At 37.8% G+C, this 17,685-nt stretch overlaps 1 protein-coding gene across 1 annotated transcript in view; it reads left to right on the top strand.

The window, feature by feature from the left end:
- The first annotated feature begins 706 nt into the window (after window positions 1-706).
- Window positions 707-17,685, top strand: part of LOC136885799 (uncharacterized) — an 87,519-nt gene continuing 70,540 nt past the window's right edge. Inside the window, exon 1 of the mRNA XM_067158533.2 lies at window positions 707-981. Coding sequence (XP_067014634.2) covers window positions 712-981 — 270 coding nt within the window. The 5' untranslated portion in view covers window positions 707-711. The remainder of the gene's footprint in view (window positions 982-17,685) is intronic.

Raw genomic sequence — 17,685 nt, 5'->3', positions numbered from 1 at the left:
TTGGCAAACTGTTCGTGGCCTCCATGGCTCAGGTGGCAGCGCGTCGGCCTCTCACCGCTGGGTTCCGTGGTTCAAATCCCGGTCACTCCATGTGAGATTTATGCTGGACAAATCGGAGGCGGGCAGGATTTTTCAGGGTACTCCAATTTTCCCTGTCATCTCTCATTCCAAAAATTTCATGTCATCTGTCAGTAATAAATCATTGCCCCAGAGGAGTACGACAGGCCTCGGCAGCCGGCACTCTTCCTATCCTCGCCGCAAGTTGGGGGCCGGTCAATGACTGGAAGGTTTTTATTTTTACTTGGCAAACTGTTCATTGCAAAGGTAACACTTAACTTCCTATCTTGGTTTTACTAGCATTGCAGTAATGATTCCTACTTGTCAGTTGTTAAGTGTTAAAGTTCAGATTATCTTTAAAAAAATTGTCGTGGTGCTGTCATGTGGCAAATATGAATAGCGGTATATATGAACGAAAACGTATGTGTAATAAATACCCGAAAATATAAACGAAAAACTAAGATGAAACGCTAATTCAAGGGTGGATGCAGGGAGCTATAATACAAACTGGAGTTTTCAAATCCGGATCTAGTGATTTCTGGTGTTTTTCAAATCCATATCTGGTGATAATGATTATCTAGGGGTTGGCCACCCTGGCTGGAAAGAGAATGCTATAGTTTTGTTTGGGTAAGCGCAGGGTAAGCGGACAGCAAGATGTCTGCTCTAGGCAGTGACGTGCGGCTGTGTTTGTTTTACGAATTTAAACTTGGAACGAACGCTCGAGAAGCTGCGAGAAAAATCTGTACTGCTTTTGGTGACGATGCAGCCAGTGAGCGAAGTGTTGAAGAGTATTTCAAGAAGTTCGAACAGGAAAATGGTTTGGTTAAAGATGCTCCAAGTGTTGACATTCGATGCGCACCGATAACCACGACGGAGAAAGACCCAACAACACTGGCATGTGACGAAGAAGCGACAGCTTGTCATGTAAGCAAATTAACTATCGTCAGGCATTATAATTTGATTATGGGACAAGGTTTTTTTTTCATTTCGACTGATGAGCCGACTGCTAGCTACACTGGGGCGAAACTCTGGTAATTTCACGATTTAAAAAGCCTAAAGAGCTTTTAGATATGATTTTTCTTTTCGTTCGCAATTTATGGAACAGTTTCTCATTTTCAGAGAACATGGTAATATGTTGTAGTAAACAGTCATTTAACGTACTTGTCATAACTGGTGTTTTAGTTCTTTAAAGGTCAATTTACAAGGTACCTAATGATCTCATTGTTGAAGTGTGCTGTCATTAAAATTCAGAAGTATCTTCTGTAATTAACTTTTGAAAAATATCTGGTAGATCGAATGCATCTAAAACGTTCCTCTTGCTTTATTGGTGTAGAAGGGAAGTTTAAATATCTCTGATGTGCAATTGTCTGTAGGAAAATAATCCTTTTCTTGGCCTGTGTGCGTTCTTATAGATCACTGGGAAACGTGTACACAGATTGACTTTGAACAAGGAATATGTATAATTGGACTGATGTTCACTGGTCACGTGTGTTCTAATATGTTGCAGCTTTGGTACTTTTCCTATAGCTTTCTTATTTATTTTTTAAGAAACATCAGTTATGAGTTAAGTGACCGCAAGAGTCCCGAAACAATTCAACAGTTGCTTACAATGGCATGACTGGTGATAATAGTAGGGTTTTTCTAGAGAAGAGGAGTGTTCATCGCCAATAATGTTAGAATCTAATGATCCTGCCTCTGAAGATTATAGCCAAAGACAGAGAAATATTCTGCCATTGCCTTCAACCCTCCAGTGAGAAGAAATAACAGTCAAGATTTGGGAGTTCGTAGGAGTTGGTAGGACGTAATGATGCTCGCTGTTGACACCGTCATGAATTAACAGCGCTCTTTTTGGCGCTCACGTGAACAAAGGACTATCACCGTGCGCTGATCTTCCATCTGTACTCTTGTGGGCTCCCATCCTACAGTTGTACTGTATTTATAACAATTAGTACGTTTACATGGAGATTGAGATCGATTTGAGTACACTTACCGTATTAAATACGATCCCCGTTTACATGTAGTATTTGAGTATCGTTTTGAATCCACCAGGCAACATCGACGTGTACAGACGATGCAGAATTGTAGTAAAATCGATATCACCTCTTAGAATTTAAAAACGCCAAATTAAGTAGAAGCCCAGGAGATAACTCCCAGTTTTGAAAGTATGTCTGGTATTCCAAATGTAATTGGTGCAACAGATAGAACGCACATTCCAATTTTACCCCCAACAGAAGGTTATTGTGATTGTTTTAAATCGCCAGGGCTAGCCGTCTTATAATACGATTGCGGTTGCTGATCATTTATACAGGTAAATATACTTACTGGCTTATTATATTTGTTATTTTGACAGAACTTTAATGATGATGATTTTGTCAGAACAAACACAGAGTATGTGCGCAGTTGTTTTCAATACGATCTCAGTATGATCCGTGTTTACATGGAACTCAATTCGAACCGAATATGATACAATCCCAGATTTTACCTGTCGACCTTGAGACTCAATCCGAACCGAGTCCCCGTTTACATGGCGTTTTCAGTACGGGAAGTGTACTCGGATCAATCTGAATCCTGCATGTAAACGTACTGAGTATCATATGAACATTTGATAGATATTCTGGTCAAGATATGCTATAGGTAACAAAGACAAGTAGAGCTTGCAGTACATGCCAATGTGGTGTTGTTCACTTGTTGCTGGTGCCATATCTTATTTGCTTACACCGTTATATGTTGAACAAAGGGAGGCAAAAGAGATTAGACATAATTTTAGGGGTGTGTGCTAATTCATTGCTAAGAGATTGTCCGCCTCTGTACCATAACGGGTAGCACTATCAGCTGCTGTCTTCAAAAGCTGGGCTCGATTCTCATTACGACAGGAGGGCTGGTAATATCAAGTAGCAAATATTTAAGAATAACTTTAAATATTGTGTTTAAACAATCCGCGTATTTAATACATATATAATTTATTAAATGTAGTACATGTTTCTCTCCCTAAGGGGCATCATGAGCTAGAATAAATCGCACAATATATCAGATATAAAAATTACATAGATTGGTAAGACAAATTAAAATACACTTTTATGCACGTGACGACGCTCCCTGTCGACACCATCATGAACTAACAACGCTCTTATTGGCGCTCACGTGAACAAAGGAACATCGTGTGCCGATCCTCCATCTGTACTCTTGTAGGCTCCCATCCTACAGTTGTACCGTATTTATACCAATGTCATGTGAACATTTGATAGATATTCTGGTCAAGATATCCAATAGGTACTTAATCAAGTTTGCAAATATTTTATTTTAAATGTCCTTGTGTACAAAAGTGTATTTTAATTTGTCTTACCAATCTATTAATGTAATTTTTGTATCTGATATATTGTGTGATTTATTCTAGCTGATGATGTCCCTTAGGGGAAGAAACCTGTACTAGATTTAATAAATTTATGTATTGAATAGACAGACAGTTTAAATACAATATTTAAGTTATTCTTGAATATTCGCTACTTGGTTTTATAGTCAGTATGGGTTTTTATAAAAAATGAAGCTCGCATCCATAGGGGGTGTGCCTGAAAAGACCTCTATCACAGCAGAATGAGGACATGAGTTTACTTACTTTTTAGACTGCTCTTTTTTTTTTTTTTTTTTTTTTTTAATACCATCTGCATTACTCATATGATATAAGCTTCATGTTTTCCATATTAACGATACCTTAATTCAATCTTTATTTCAAAGCAGAGGATGTTCCACCTGATCAATACAAGAAATGCAGTAAATCACACCTGCCAAAGCTAGTTCTACAGCACTGCATATTACTTCTCTTGTGTAGTCTTTAAAAGTAATAAACTTCATTGTTAGGTTCCGTATTGAGTTGAGACTATGCTTAAAGTAAATACAAAATTTTAATATTCCACCTACTCAATACTAAAAAATCATGTGATGTTTTTACAAAAACATTACAATGACATTAAAAGGTACTAGTTTCGGTCCACTGTGGACCATCATCAGCCTAGCCAAATTACAACAGTAAAAGACATAGTGATAAAAATAGTATGGAGAAATGAGAGGATCTAAAAGGATGGGATGGTGGTGGAATGACAGATAAAAGTGAAAAAACCGTATTTGCGAATAATGATAAAAGTAACAGAAGTGTTCACAATGACAAGTAAAATCTTGTGAAGTTACAGTAAAAACTCTTGATGAGATAGTCAGGTTGGCAGTTGCTCCTCTGTTGCACGATTGACATATATAACTACGTATATGCTTCTAGAAAGTTGTAGATGTAAGTTCCACTTTTGCGTAGAGGGAAGAATTGTCCAATGAGACTAGCACCAGATTAAAATTGACAAAGTTGAACCTGTTCTATGGTGGAATTAAAGGCTTTCTGTGTTGAACAGAAGTCTCAGATCAATCGGGACCCCAATGAACCTGGGGAAAGAAGTTAGTATTAACGCGGGTAATCGAATGGAGAACAAGCGAGGCACCGGAAAATATAAACGATGACTCGCCTCGCGCTGCGTGGAACAAACTTGCTGGATTGAATGCAACTTACGGAGTGAGCATGGCGCGGAGTAGATCAGCAGGAAAGGGGTAGGTGAATACGGAGGGGAGGAATGACGTAAGTGGTGGAGGGTGGGAGGGATGGGAAGGTTCAAGGCGGGGTGGACGGGAGAGGAAGTGAAGGTGTTTGTACTGTCGGGGGACCCTTAATGGACTTAAAGAAAGAATTTTGAACGACCGATTTGTTTTTTCTGTAATAAGTAATGAAAAGGTCAAATAAAATATTGGGTTTCTCAGTTATTTTGTTAAGGTTATAGTTGGCATTAAAGTATTGATCTAAATGAATGTAAAAGTTCTCTATTATATTGAGTAGAGGTCCTTTCTTAGCTATTTTGAGAATGTCCATGTCTGTTTCAATATTCGTGAATTTGTGATTATAGTCGACCATATGTTGGCCGATAGCTGAAAATTTGTTGTATCTGACTGCATTGAAATGTTCTAAATATCTAATGTTGAAGCTCCGGCCGGTTTGCCCCACATAAGAAATATTAGAGCATGTATTACATTTAATCCTGTAGACGCCTGATTTTGTGTACCTATTTATTTTATTAACAGTGCATTCGGTTTGATTTAACGCCAAATTTCTTAAGACACAACGAAAAGAAACATCGTATCACGTCACAAACTTCCAAAACTCAAACTAAGACTAATAAAATTTGGTTGAAAGATGAAATCAAGTTTCTTTATAGGAAAAAATCATTCCTTAACCAAAACTATACGAGTCTCACCTTGCGGCAACAAAATTGTTATCTAAAGCGCATCTTCCAATCAGTTGAAGATAAATTATTTATAGACTTAACCAAGAAACAACATATTTTGGATAATAAATTGGAGAAATTAAAGAGATCCAAATCGCAAGATTATCAAATTAGACGCAATAGTAGACCAGCAGACGATCGTAACCATTTTCATCCACCCGTAATTAACCTATCCAATACTCCCCTAAATCCAAATGAAGAAGGAATTTTAGCCAAGGGACCCAAATATAACTGGCCCGATTTGAACACAACCAATTCACTTATTTCAATGATAACAGAATCGGAACTAGCTATCTCTAAAACGCCTTTAGACACACAAGATGAATTAAGATATGACATCAAAAAGAAACTTAATAACATCCTTTTTCGCAATAATTCACCTAATTTTCCCGCCAATTCTAATAACAGGAATGTACTAACCGATCTGAAGCTCCTGCACACCCTAAACAAAAAAATTAAGGACAACGACCTAATCGTGACCAAGGCCGATAAAGGCAACATGACCGTAATCATTGATAAGAATGAATATATCAGTAAAACATCAGATTTCTTTAAAGATAGTTCCTTTTCCATAATTAAAAAAGACCCCACACAAAAAGTCTAAAGACTCCTTAAACAAACCTTAAAAAACTCCTCCTTCCTACTCACTGAACATGAAAAAAGCCAGCTTATAAGTATGAACCCTGGACTTCCTACGGCCAGAGCTCTTCCAAAAATTCATAAGGCAGGTGCTCCCATTCGTCCAATCATCAATTTTAGACCGAGCCCTTTATATAAAACCGCACAATTTATTCAAAAGTTCCTAAGCAAAAAATACCGTTTTTCATCCAATAAATCGGTTAGAAATACCTTTGAATTAATAGACAAACTTAATAAATTTAACATGCAACCTCATTACTCACTTCACTCCTTTGATATCGTAAACATGTACCCAAGCATTCCAATTTCTAAATTAATTCCCATCATCAAAAGTAACTTATACAAAAACAGTCATTTGAGTAAATTGGAAATTCAAGATTTCATTACATTGTTGAAATTAGTCGTAAATAACAACTTTTTTACGTTTAATGATACCATCTATCAACAAAACGGTCTGGCAATGGGTTCACCTGCATCAGGCATTCTTGCAGAAATCTATCTGGACTTTCTCGAGAACACTAAAATCGACAATAAATTCGACAATATTCTCCTTTGGGCTAGGTACGTCGACGATGTCCTAGTAGTTATCAACGAGAACTTGGAAGGTGCTCACACCACACTCCAAACACTTAATAACATCGATCCGCATATTAAATTCACATTGGAGTCAGAAGTAGATCAAAAAATCAATTTTCTGGATATTACAATCACTAGACAACAGGAATCTCTAACCTACAAGATCTACAGAAAGCCCACCCAATCGGCCGTCACAATCCGACAAGACTCGGCTCACCCCCTCCCCCACAAAAAAGCAACATATAACAGTCTTGTACATAGAGCATTCAGCGTTCCCATGAATAAAAATGATCTTCATACCGAATTGAATACTATCCGCTACATCGCCAGATTCAATGGCTTCAATAGCCATTTCATAGAAAACATCATTAACAAACATAAATTTCGCCCCAAAACCACACTTAAAAAAGAACCACCTAAACATGACTCTTTTTCCATCTTCACTTACGTCAATGGAATCCACAAGATCACCAACGTTTTAAAGAAAAAAGGTATGAAAATAGCCTTTAAAACCAACAACAACAACACACAAATCTTACATAACACATCACGTGTTAATAAAATAAATAGGTACACAAAATCAGGCGTCTACAGGATTAAATGTAATACATGCTCTAATATTTCTTATGTGGGGCAAACCGGCCGGAGCTTCAACATTAGATATTTAGAACATTTCAATGCAGTCAGATACAACAAATTTTCAGCTATCGGCCAACATATGGTCGACTATAATCACAAATTCACGAATATTGAAACAGACATGGACATTCTCAAAATAGCTAAGAAAGGACCTCTACTCAATATAATAGAGAACTTTTACATTCATTTAGATCAATACTTTAATGCCAACTATAACCTTAACGAAATAACTGAGAAACCCAATATTTTATTTGACCTTTTCATTACTTATTACAGAAAAAACAAATCGGTCGTTCAAAATTCTTTCTTTAAGTCCATTAAGGGTCCCCCGACAGTACAAACACCTTCACTTCCTCTCCCGTCCACCCCGCCTTGAACCTTCCCATCCCTCCCACCCTCCACCACTTACGTCATTCCTCCCCTCCGTATTCACCTACCCCTTTCCTGCTGATCTACTCCGCGCCATGCTCACTCCGTAAGTTGCATTCAATCCAGCAAGTTTGTTCCACGCAGCGCAAGGTGAGTCATCGTTTATATTTTCCGGTGCCTCGCTTGTTCTCCATTCGATTACCCGCGTTAATACTACCTTCTTTCCCCAGGTTCATTGGGGTCCCGATTGATCTGAGACTTCTGTTCAACACAGAAAGCCTTTAATTCCACCATAGAACAGGTTCAACTTTGTCAATTTTAATCTGGTGCTAGTCTCATTGGACAATTCTTCCCTCTACGCAAAAGTGGAACTTACATCTACAACTTTCTAGAAGCATATACGTAGTTATATATGTCAATCGTGCAACAGAGGAGCAACTGCCAACCTGACTATCTCATCAAGAGTTTTTACTGTGACTTCACAAGATTTTACTTGTCATTGTGAACACTTCTGTTACTTTTATCATTATTCGCAAATACGGTTTTTTCACTTTTATCTGTCATTCCACCACCATCCCATCCTTTTAGATCCTCTCATTTCTCCATACTATTTTTATCACTATGTCTTTTACTGTTGTAATTTGGCTAGGCTGATGATGGTCCACAGTGGACCGAAACTAGTACCTTTTAATGTCATTGTAATGTTTTTGTAAAAACATCACATGATTTTTTAGTTTTGAGTAGGTGGAATATTAAAATTTTGTATTTACTTTAAGCTTGTGTAGTCTGACCATACTCATATAATTTGTGAAGAAACATTATCTGGTGCACAAGTTCAAATCCTTTTTAACTCTTTCCCGCGGATTGCGTAGTAAAGCGTACTGGAGTTTCACATTGTCTCCCGCGGGTTGTGTAGCAAAGCATACTCAACTTTTTGGAACCATTGAATTCCCTGCGCTTCCTAGATACAACTGGCATGCGCGGAATCCTAAAATAAAGTGTTCTTTTCTACGTTTTCTTAGATAGAACAGACAGCTGACTGAATGTAAACACATTAAAGCAACGCTCATAACCAGTTGAGTGCGGACGATATTTGTCTCAAATTAGATCAGTATGTTGACAAATGCAATGGTAGTGAGTTTGAAGTTGTAGGTATGATAATAAAAATTGTATGAGAAGCAGTTGGGACAGGATATGAATCTGAGGGAAGTCGAAATACGGCACAGGACAGTAAATGTTCATTCAGGTACCGTCTCCTTTTATTATATTAGGCCTACTTGTAAAAAAAAACATAATAATCAGTTTTAATTCTTCAGTTAATTCTGTTTCGGACTATGAGCGTCTACTTAATTACATAATATTCCAACTAATGTCAGTTTATCTTCCAATCCCCTTCAGTGAAAAATTGTGTATAGTTTGTATGTCCGAGAGGAAGTACGATTTGCTATCTGAATATCTTCATCCGACTGATCCCGAAAATGAAATAAATTGGGAGATTCAGGGTGAATTCCTACGTTCTCTGCATTACCAAGAAAATAAGAGCCCCATCAGGTCCAGCAATTCAGACTGACTTCAAAAACAAGCAATTTAACATTATGCACTATATTGGGTGCTGGGTGCTTCTTGATGTATCATGGGGGGGGGGGGTGTCTTGCGTGTAATTAGGTGATCTCATTGTATCATTTTAGAATGACTATAGTGTATATTCCGTTCTTTCAAACTTCGAAAGTGATATCTTAAGTGGATTTTACGGAATAAATTATTTAGTGAATGTACTCTACAACTATACCTGGCAAGTAAATTATTACTCTAGGTTTCGCCCGACAGTGAGTCAAAGATAGTCCGTGGGAAAGGGTTAACTACCAAGCAGACATTTTAAGGAAAGTAACAACTGTGATGTGATCTTTGAACATATTATTTTGAAGATTGCTATTTTAGTCTTTAAGAAAATTGTTCATGTATCTAGCTGAATGACACAAGCAAAGGGTCAAAACTACAGTTTGTCTCGCCATGTTTGAGAGTTGAAGAAAGCCGTCGCAAGCACATGTATTCTGAAGTACTACCTGTTCCAAAACATTTCTCTTTCAATCATTAGACTGCTTCTCCTGAGCAAATCAGTTTCATTTCCTATGTGGAGAACAACAAGCCGTTTGGCCTTGTCGGAGGGAGATTTCAACCCACTCGATAATCCCCTAAGGGCCGTTTTCTCCAAATGAGTTTAAACTATGGTTTATTTTAAACGAGTTTAAGTCCGAGTTTAAACTGATGTCCGTTTTCCCCACATTCGTTTAAACTTTGTATCAAGTTTAAACTTGGTTCAAAGTTAAACCTTGTATATTGCAGGTTTAAACTGCTGTTTGTTAAACCTTTGTGACGTGATAGAAATAATATCTGTGAAAATACTAGTAAACGGGTTAGTTTTGACTACGAGTATTACAATATTTAGTGAATACTGAACGTAGGCCCATGAAGATCATAATGCAGTATTAGCATTAGGAAAATGGAAGAACTTATTGACATTTTCGATGAAATAGAAACTAATGATTATGATCAATCACTCAATACTGATCTACATTTAGGGCAGTCGCCCAGGTGGCAGATTCCCTATCTGTTGTTTTCCTAGCCTTTTCCTAAATGATTTCAAAGAAATTGGAAATTTATTGAACATCTCCCTGGTAAGTTATTCCAATCCCTAACTCCCCTTCCTATAAATTAATATATGCCCCAATTTGTCCTATGTGCAAGTGAGGTTAAGAAGACCTGTTCCAACAAGAGTTGATCATTTTGAAAAATGGGATGAAATAGAGTTTTTCCATAGATTTAGAATTCATAAGCGAACGGCAAACATTGTCTTGCTTCAGATAAAGGATGCAATTAAAACACCAACTACGCGAAATAATGCTATTTTGCCAGAAGCAATGTTTCTGGTTGCTTTAAGATATTATGCTGCAGGCAGTTTTCTAATCACCATCGGTGGCCACAGTGGTATTCAGTGTTCTCCCCAGAAATTTTTGTCAGCCGGGTGGCACGAATGGGTGGCCGGGCGGGGAATACTCTGTAAAACTTCAATATGAAAAGAATTTCACTTCGTTTCCCTCAGGGTGTTAACAAAAATATCAGGCAGGTAAACATTAACTGCAAAATTGAACTATTTTAGTGTTATTATCACGAACAAGACATAACAGAGTATTTTGAACTTCTAATGTTCTATTGCTTCTTCCAAATCATGTAACAGCGGACTTAGGCCTACCACTCGGTTGCTGTGGACATGTGGACTGCCATACGGGTTTGTGACGTCATGCGGAATAGAGGGCTCGCGTGCGATTCCATGCTAATCCAGACGCCTGTTTGCGACTACGTAGTGGTCAAGCTAAACATTTCATCTCCGGTGCAATTCATGCAATTATGCTAATAATAATTATTTATAATTTAAATTAACAGTTTTACAGTGTTTACATGTTAATTTCGAGCACACAATGACTCAAATATGTACCTATTAATATTATGAAATTAGCACATATCCAGTTTATATTAGCCGGGCGGTCTCTAAAAATGGCAGGGCTGGTATTCATATGTCAACAACAAGCAAAATAGTTAAGGTTTCTACAGCCTTAGGACATTTATCACATCGTTATATCAACATGCCAGTTACACATGAAGAAACTGCTAGGGTTAAGCATTGGTTTTATGTGATTGCTCGTTTGCCTAACTGTATTGGTGCAATTGATTGCACTGATATTAAAATAGAGTCCCCAGGTGGTGTAAATGCAGAAACTCTCAGGAATTGCAAGGGTTTTTTTTTTTTTTTTTTTTTTTTTTTTCCAATTAATGCGCGATCTGTGTGTGACTTCTGCCTCTGGATTCGAGATATTGTGGCTAGATGGCCAGGCTCATCTCATGATTCACATATTTTTAATTCTTCAAGAATTAAGAGGAGGTTTGAAGATGGTGAATTTGACACAGCTGTTCTGAGATAGTGGATATCCAGTCAAAAAATATTTAATAACACCATTGGCAAATACACACACACCAGAGGAGCAACTTTTTCAAGAGGCCATCACAAGGACTCGGAATCCAGTGGAGAGAACCTATGGTGTTTGGAAAAGATGATTTCCTGTTTTAGCAACTGGAATTAGGCTAAAATTGGACAGAATCCAAAGTGTCATTGTTGCAACAGCTGTTTTACATATTATAGCTTGCACTAAAAATGAAAATATACCTCCTGTTATTGATGACCAGTTGGATGCCATTAACATAGTGCACAATTTTCCCCAAGATGCTGGCAATCACGTAAATGTAGCAGAAAACAATATCAGAAGAACCCATCTTATTCGTCAGTATTTTTATGATTTGTTGGTGAACCAGTGAAGGGAGAATTAAAGTTATGGTACTGATAACATAAATTGATTAGGTTTCCCAGTTTATTTATCGTATGATGTGCACAGATAGATTATATAAATAAGACACCAAAAATAAGATAAAATTGAATACAAAACTCAAGAATACAAACCTCCGCTTTACCCTTACACAAAACAAACCAACAACACGCACATTTTCAACTGAGGAAAGGGCACGAAGATCGGAGCGTCTGAAGAAGTACTGGGAGGACCGCAAAGCCCGAACAATCCCTTCAAAGAGACCTGAATGACGGACTGACTAAAGTGATCCTATGTGGTCATAAAAGAAGAAGAAGAAGAAATAAGTATACAATATATACACAATATATATAAGCAGAAGCCTATAGTTCCAAATCAAGTCCATTGATCCATTTCAAGGCCTCCTCAGTTGCGTTGTGTATGTCCTCCAAAGGACCTTGAAATGCTCTCTGTGGACACTCGGCAATTACGTGGTGGATGGTCTGTGAGGTAGCTCCACAATCACACCCAGAAGACTTCTGCCAGCCCCATTTATAAAGAGTATAGCCACATCTTCCTTGATTGACTCTTATCCTGTTTAGAGTCCTCCATTGACGTCTAGGTAGATGGAATCCGGGAGGTTGAACATGAGGTAGAGTCACAAGATGTTGATCGGGAACAGAAGACTGCTGCCATTGGTGTAACCAGGCGTTCGTGATGGAGAACCCAGATTCTTCCAGTGTAAGTGCAGTGCGCCAGGGTGGAGATCTTGACTTTAGTCGTGGAGGGGCAGGTTGAGTAATATCCTGGTGAACGGGGAGGTTGGAGTCCTGGTTGGTCTTCTTCCACAGTTTTAGAAGGACTTCAGACCTTCTTAAGCAAGGCAGTGGAATATTACTGAGTGTAGGCAGCCAGGCCACGTTAGTAGAGCGAATACAACCAGTTATAATGCGCATTGCTTGATTTAGTTGAGCATCAATCTTCGCAGTATGAGCACTGTTCAGCCAAGTTGAAGCGCAGTATTCGGCAACTGAATAGCAGAGAGCTAGAGCAGTAGATCTCAACACTTGGTTGTTTGCGCCCCAGGATGTGCCGGCTAATTTTTGAAGAATATTATTCCGACTTTTAATCTTGGCGGCTGTGTTGTTAATATGATGTTTATATGTTAGGGATCTGTCTAATGTGACACCTAAATATTTTGGAAAGGGACAGTGTTGTAAGGATTGATTTCTGAATGTTATTGTAGGCTTGTAGTTGGCAAATTTACTTCTGAGATGACACACAGATGCAACAATCTTTTGGAGATTTGGACGGAGACACCACTTTTGGAAGTATGTATCTAGCTTTTTTAGATCTGCTGTAAGAATTTGTTCAGCTTCTGGAAAACTTGGTGTTTGGCTAACCAGTAGTATATCATCTGCGTAAATAAATTTCCTGGGCTTAGTTGCTGGTAAGTCAGCAGTATAGAGGTTGAAAAGTAAGGGTGCCAGAACAGATCCTTGTGGAAGTCCATCATTCAGTTTGTAGGTTTTGCTTACTGCATCGTCCGAGAAGATCTGAAAGTTTCTGTTGCTAATCATATTGCCAATGAGATTTGTAAGCTTGACACAGGGGATGGCAGAGATAAGTTTTAGCAGAAGCCCTTCTCGCCAAAAAGTATCATAGGCTGCTGATAAGTCTAAGAAGACAGCCAGACTAATCTTCCGATTCTCAAATCCATTTTCAATATGAGAGGTCAATGCAAAAATTTGGTCAGCGCAATTTCTTCCAGGTCTGAAGCCAGCTTGTTCTGTGGGAAGGAGATTATTGATGGTTTCTGAGATCCTATTGTATATTAGTCTTTCCAGGAGCTTTAGAGTAACACTTAGCAGTGCAATGGGTCTGTAGCTTTCCACTCTCAAAGGGTCCTTGTTGGGTTTCAAGATCGATATTACTTTGGTCTTCTTGAATAGTGAAGGAAGGTTACCTGTCTCCAAAATATTGGAGAAGAATTTGGTGAGCCAAGTGATTGTTGCAGGTCCAAGATGTTGCAGGAATTCAGGATAGATGCCGTCTATACCTGCTGCTTTCCCGGATTTTATGTTCTTGATGCCTTCTAGGGTTTTCTCTCTTGTGAAAGGACAAGAGAATTGGGATGATTGTTGTTTTGCTAATTGCTTTTTATGTTTCAGTGATGTTAACACTCAGTTTCTGTCTAAGTTGTGTTATAGGTAAATTTAATTGTTAGCTCCATGACACCAAGAAGATTCCATCATTTTAGGCCTAAAATTGTTAACTCAAACCATTTGATTGTAGGTATATACAGTAGAAAAATTACATAAAATACTGTTCGTGGCATGTGATGCATACAAAATACAATATAATAATAATAATAATAATAATAATAATTGTTACCGTGTTTTGTTGGATAAGCAGAGGTGAAAGAAGGTGCTGGCTGGAATGGGTCTAACTACAAGTCCGAAAGATGAATTTAAAATTTAAATGAAGGTTATATTTTCAATAGACAACAAGATTTAAGAATTTTCACTAAGTGAAATAACAAAGAAAATTCAGGTACAATGTAACTTTACAAACAAAAGCACAAGTTAAGGGGTCTTTACAAATTCTGGGCTACGAGCCCCAAAGTTTAACAATTTCTGAGCTCTCAGCTCACAACCACAAATTACCAAAGAGCAGAAAACCCCTCATAACATGGAGCACTTGCTCCCACCTTCACATCTCAAGTCTCTCTAAGGCACTTTTACCACAACACCATAAAGAGCTGACCGCTCTCAATCTTTCAAGCCTATTAAAGGCAATACAAAGCTTTACAATCACTTGCCATCGAGGCGCAACTTACACGGATTAAACAGGGGTATCTCATACCCAGCCTACCGGGCCTTAAAAGAAAAATAATAGGTTAATGAAATGGCCCAAAATACCAATATGAATGGAGGCGTTGCTTGCACTCCTACATGCACCTTGTTAAAACCTAAGGGGCACTAGGCCGATTACACAGAGGCTATTCCCACACTAGGGAGGTGACTCGTATAAGAAAAATAATTTAACACATTAATGAAGAGAAGAAAATCGGTTATGAAAACTTAGTCACCTCAAATCCAAATTGAAGGGGAGCTCGAGAGGGTAAAGCACTCTCTATCCCCGATTTACAGTTAAAGTAATAAGAAAATGTTTACATAAGCCGGCACTAAGTTACATTTTTAAACAGGTAGGATACTTTGAAAAGGTTTCGAACCTTCCCCGTGGGTTAAACTGCTGAGCAAGAAAGAAATAAAGATGTTAAAAGGCCATTACCTTTGCCGAAGAGCTGCTGCTCGAAGTAAGATGCGCAACCCGCCCCCTGCTATACTTCCATACACTAAGCTAGATGTTGTTGAAGTGGCCGAGAGCCCGGAAAATCAGCAGTTTTTATACACTCGCGGAAGATTAGAGACCTTTCATGAATAATTAAGACACACCCACATGCGTTTATTGGTCCAAAATTAAAGAAATTCGGGATTGGCTAAGTTCAAAACTGGCGGAAAGAAAGATTAATATTGCCAACCTACAAATGAAAGAAAGAAATTTAGTTATAGGAAAACTTATGAGTATAAAATATCTTCAAGAAAAGTTCCATCCCTTCGCACCAGGGTGCATGATCATAGTTTTTGGTAGAGACATCTGTGAGAGAATGTCCACACTTCTTGATAATTAGTAAACAAACACAATTCGAAATTAACACAGTGACATCTTCAGATAAACGGTTGAATTAATTCAGTTTTAAAGTTCAGAGTTTCAGCTGTAGAGGAGTACTTTAAGGCGGAAAATTCAAATGTGCGGCGTATAGGTGTACCAACCGGTACGATGATAATAATAATAATAATAATAATAAGTGACGAGAAGATACAAGCCCCTTGGTCCTCAGTAGGTCCAAATGAAAAAAGGATAATAATAATAATACAGTTTACTGATAATACTGCACTTTTCTCCCATAATTTGATAACAGAGGAATGTGAAAAATCAATTGAAATACAAACATCTTGAAATATAATATTTATTAATACAAATTCAAGAAAAATATATACATTTTGCACGTTTTTAATCCTTTCATAAGTAGGTACACTCCTTATACTTACATCAATCACTCCCTTCTCATACCAATAATTATTCAACAGAATATGTTCACACTGTGGCCAGCTGTGCAATGCAAGTATATACATTTTACATACTTCTGAGCTTTTTATAAGTAGTTACAGCCCTAGTACTTTCAACTTCATTAACTCTCTTCACATCATTATACATGCATCTTTATTACAGACCGTTATGCCTTTCAGCATTCAGTCTGAAAGCCTCTGAATTTACTACCAGCCTCCAAAATCCTCTATTTGTAACTAGTTCTGTGACCTTGTTTACCTCTATAACTCTTCAGAAACTAAGTCAAACCATCATCGTATTGGTCTCCTTCTACTTCTCTTACCCTCCATAATAGAGTCCATTGTTCTTCTAGGTAACCTATCCTCGTCCAATTGCCTCACGACCCCACCACCGAAGCTGACTTATGCATACAGCTTCATCTATAGATTTAATTTCTGACTTATACTTTATCTCCTTATTCCAAGTACCCTCCTGTCATTGTTCACACATTTTTATACCAGCAATCATTCTTGCTACTTTCATGTCAATTACTTCTAACTTATGAATAAGATATCCTGAGTCCACCAAGCTTTCACTCCCATAAAGCTAAGTTGGTCTGAAAATAGACCGGTGTAAATAAATATAGTTTTGTCCAAGACCTGACTTCCTTCTTACAGAATATTGTTGATTGCAACTATGAACTCACTTCATTAGTTTAGTTGCATAGTCAAAGATCAAATAAGTTAATTATACTCTAACAAAACCATACCAAAAGCAGCAAATTTTGTTTTCCATGAAAAAGCTATTTCTGTCAAAAGAAAGTTCCCCACTATGGTGGACATATTCTTCCTCTGTACCTACTCTGTCATACACTTTCTCTAGATCTAGGAAACATAACTGTCTATTCCTCTTGTAGCATTTTTTCAGTTACTTGGTGCATACTGAAAACCTGATTCTGACAGCCTATGTTGTCTGAAACCACACTCATGTTCATCCAACTTACACTAATCGCACCCTCCCTTGTAAGATGCCAGTGAACACCTTGCCTGGTATACAGAGGAATGAAATATCTCAATATATACAGTAATGTAAGCAATACAACTCTGTACAAACTTTACACTGTGGCCAGCAGTGCAGTCCGACCCTAGAAATAAACCACCTACTGTTATACATAGAATATTACATACTTCTGAGCCTTTTGCCTTCCTGCTCATGAAGTAACTTCTGTGTGACAGCAAATGTGTAAGCTACGCAAGTAATAACATCTTTGAGTGCAATAAAGAAATAGGCTACTACTGCAAACGTGATGTGCAAGTTTTACATTCTGCTTTTCAATAGTAGATGGAGAAAGAGACTTCAATAATGAATTGTATTTTTCCTTTCCATGAAGTATTTTTAAACTCTGCATGGATGCTATTCATCCTCCTATCTCACTACTGGAAGTTGGAAATTCAGTGACTTGTGTTTTTCTGACTCAACCAGTTATTATGGATATATTTCAGAATGTGTACACTATCGAACACAAAATACAGTGGCCTGCAGTAGGATGGGTTCATACTACTTGTTTTCAGTTCTGGAGGATTATTAAAATGTGAAACTGCTTTCTTATACATGGCATTGTT

The sequence above is a fragment of the Anabrus simplex genome, chromosome 14, assembly GCF_040414725.1.
Source record: "Anabrus simplex isolate iqAnaSimp1 chromosome 14, ASM4041472v1, whole genome shotgun sequence".
NCBI lineage: Eukaryota > Metazoa > Arthropoda > Insecta > Orthoptera > Tettigoniidae > Anabrus > Anabrus simplex.
This window is presented reverse-complemented; position numbering and strand designations above follow the sequence as displayed.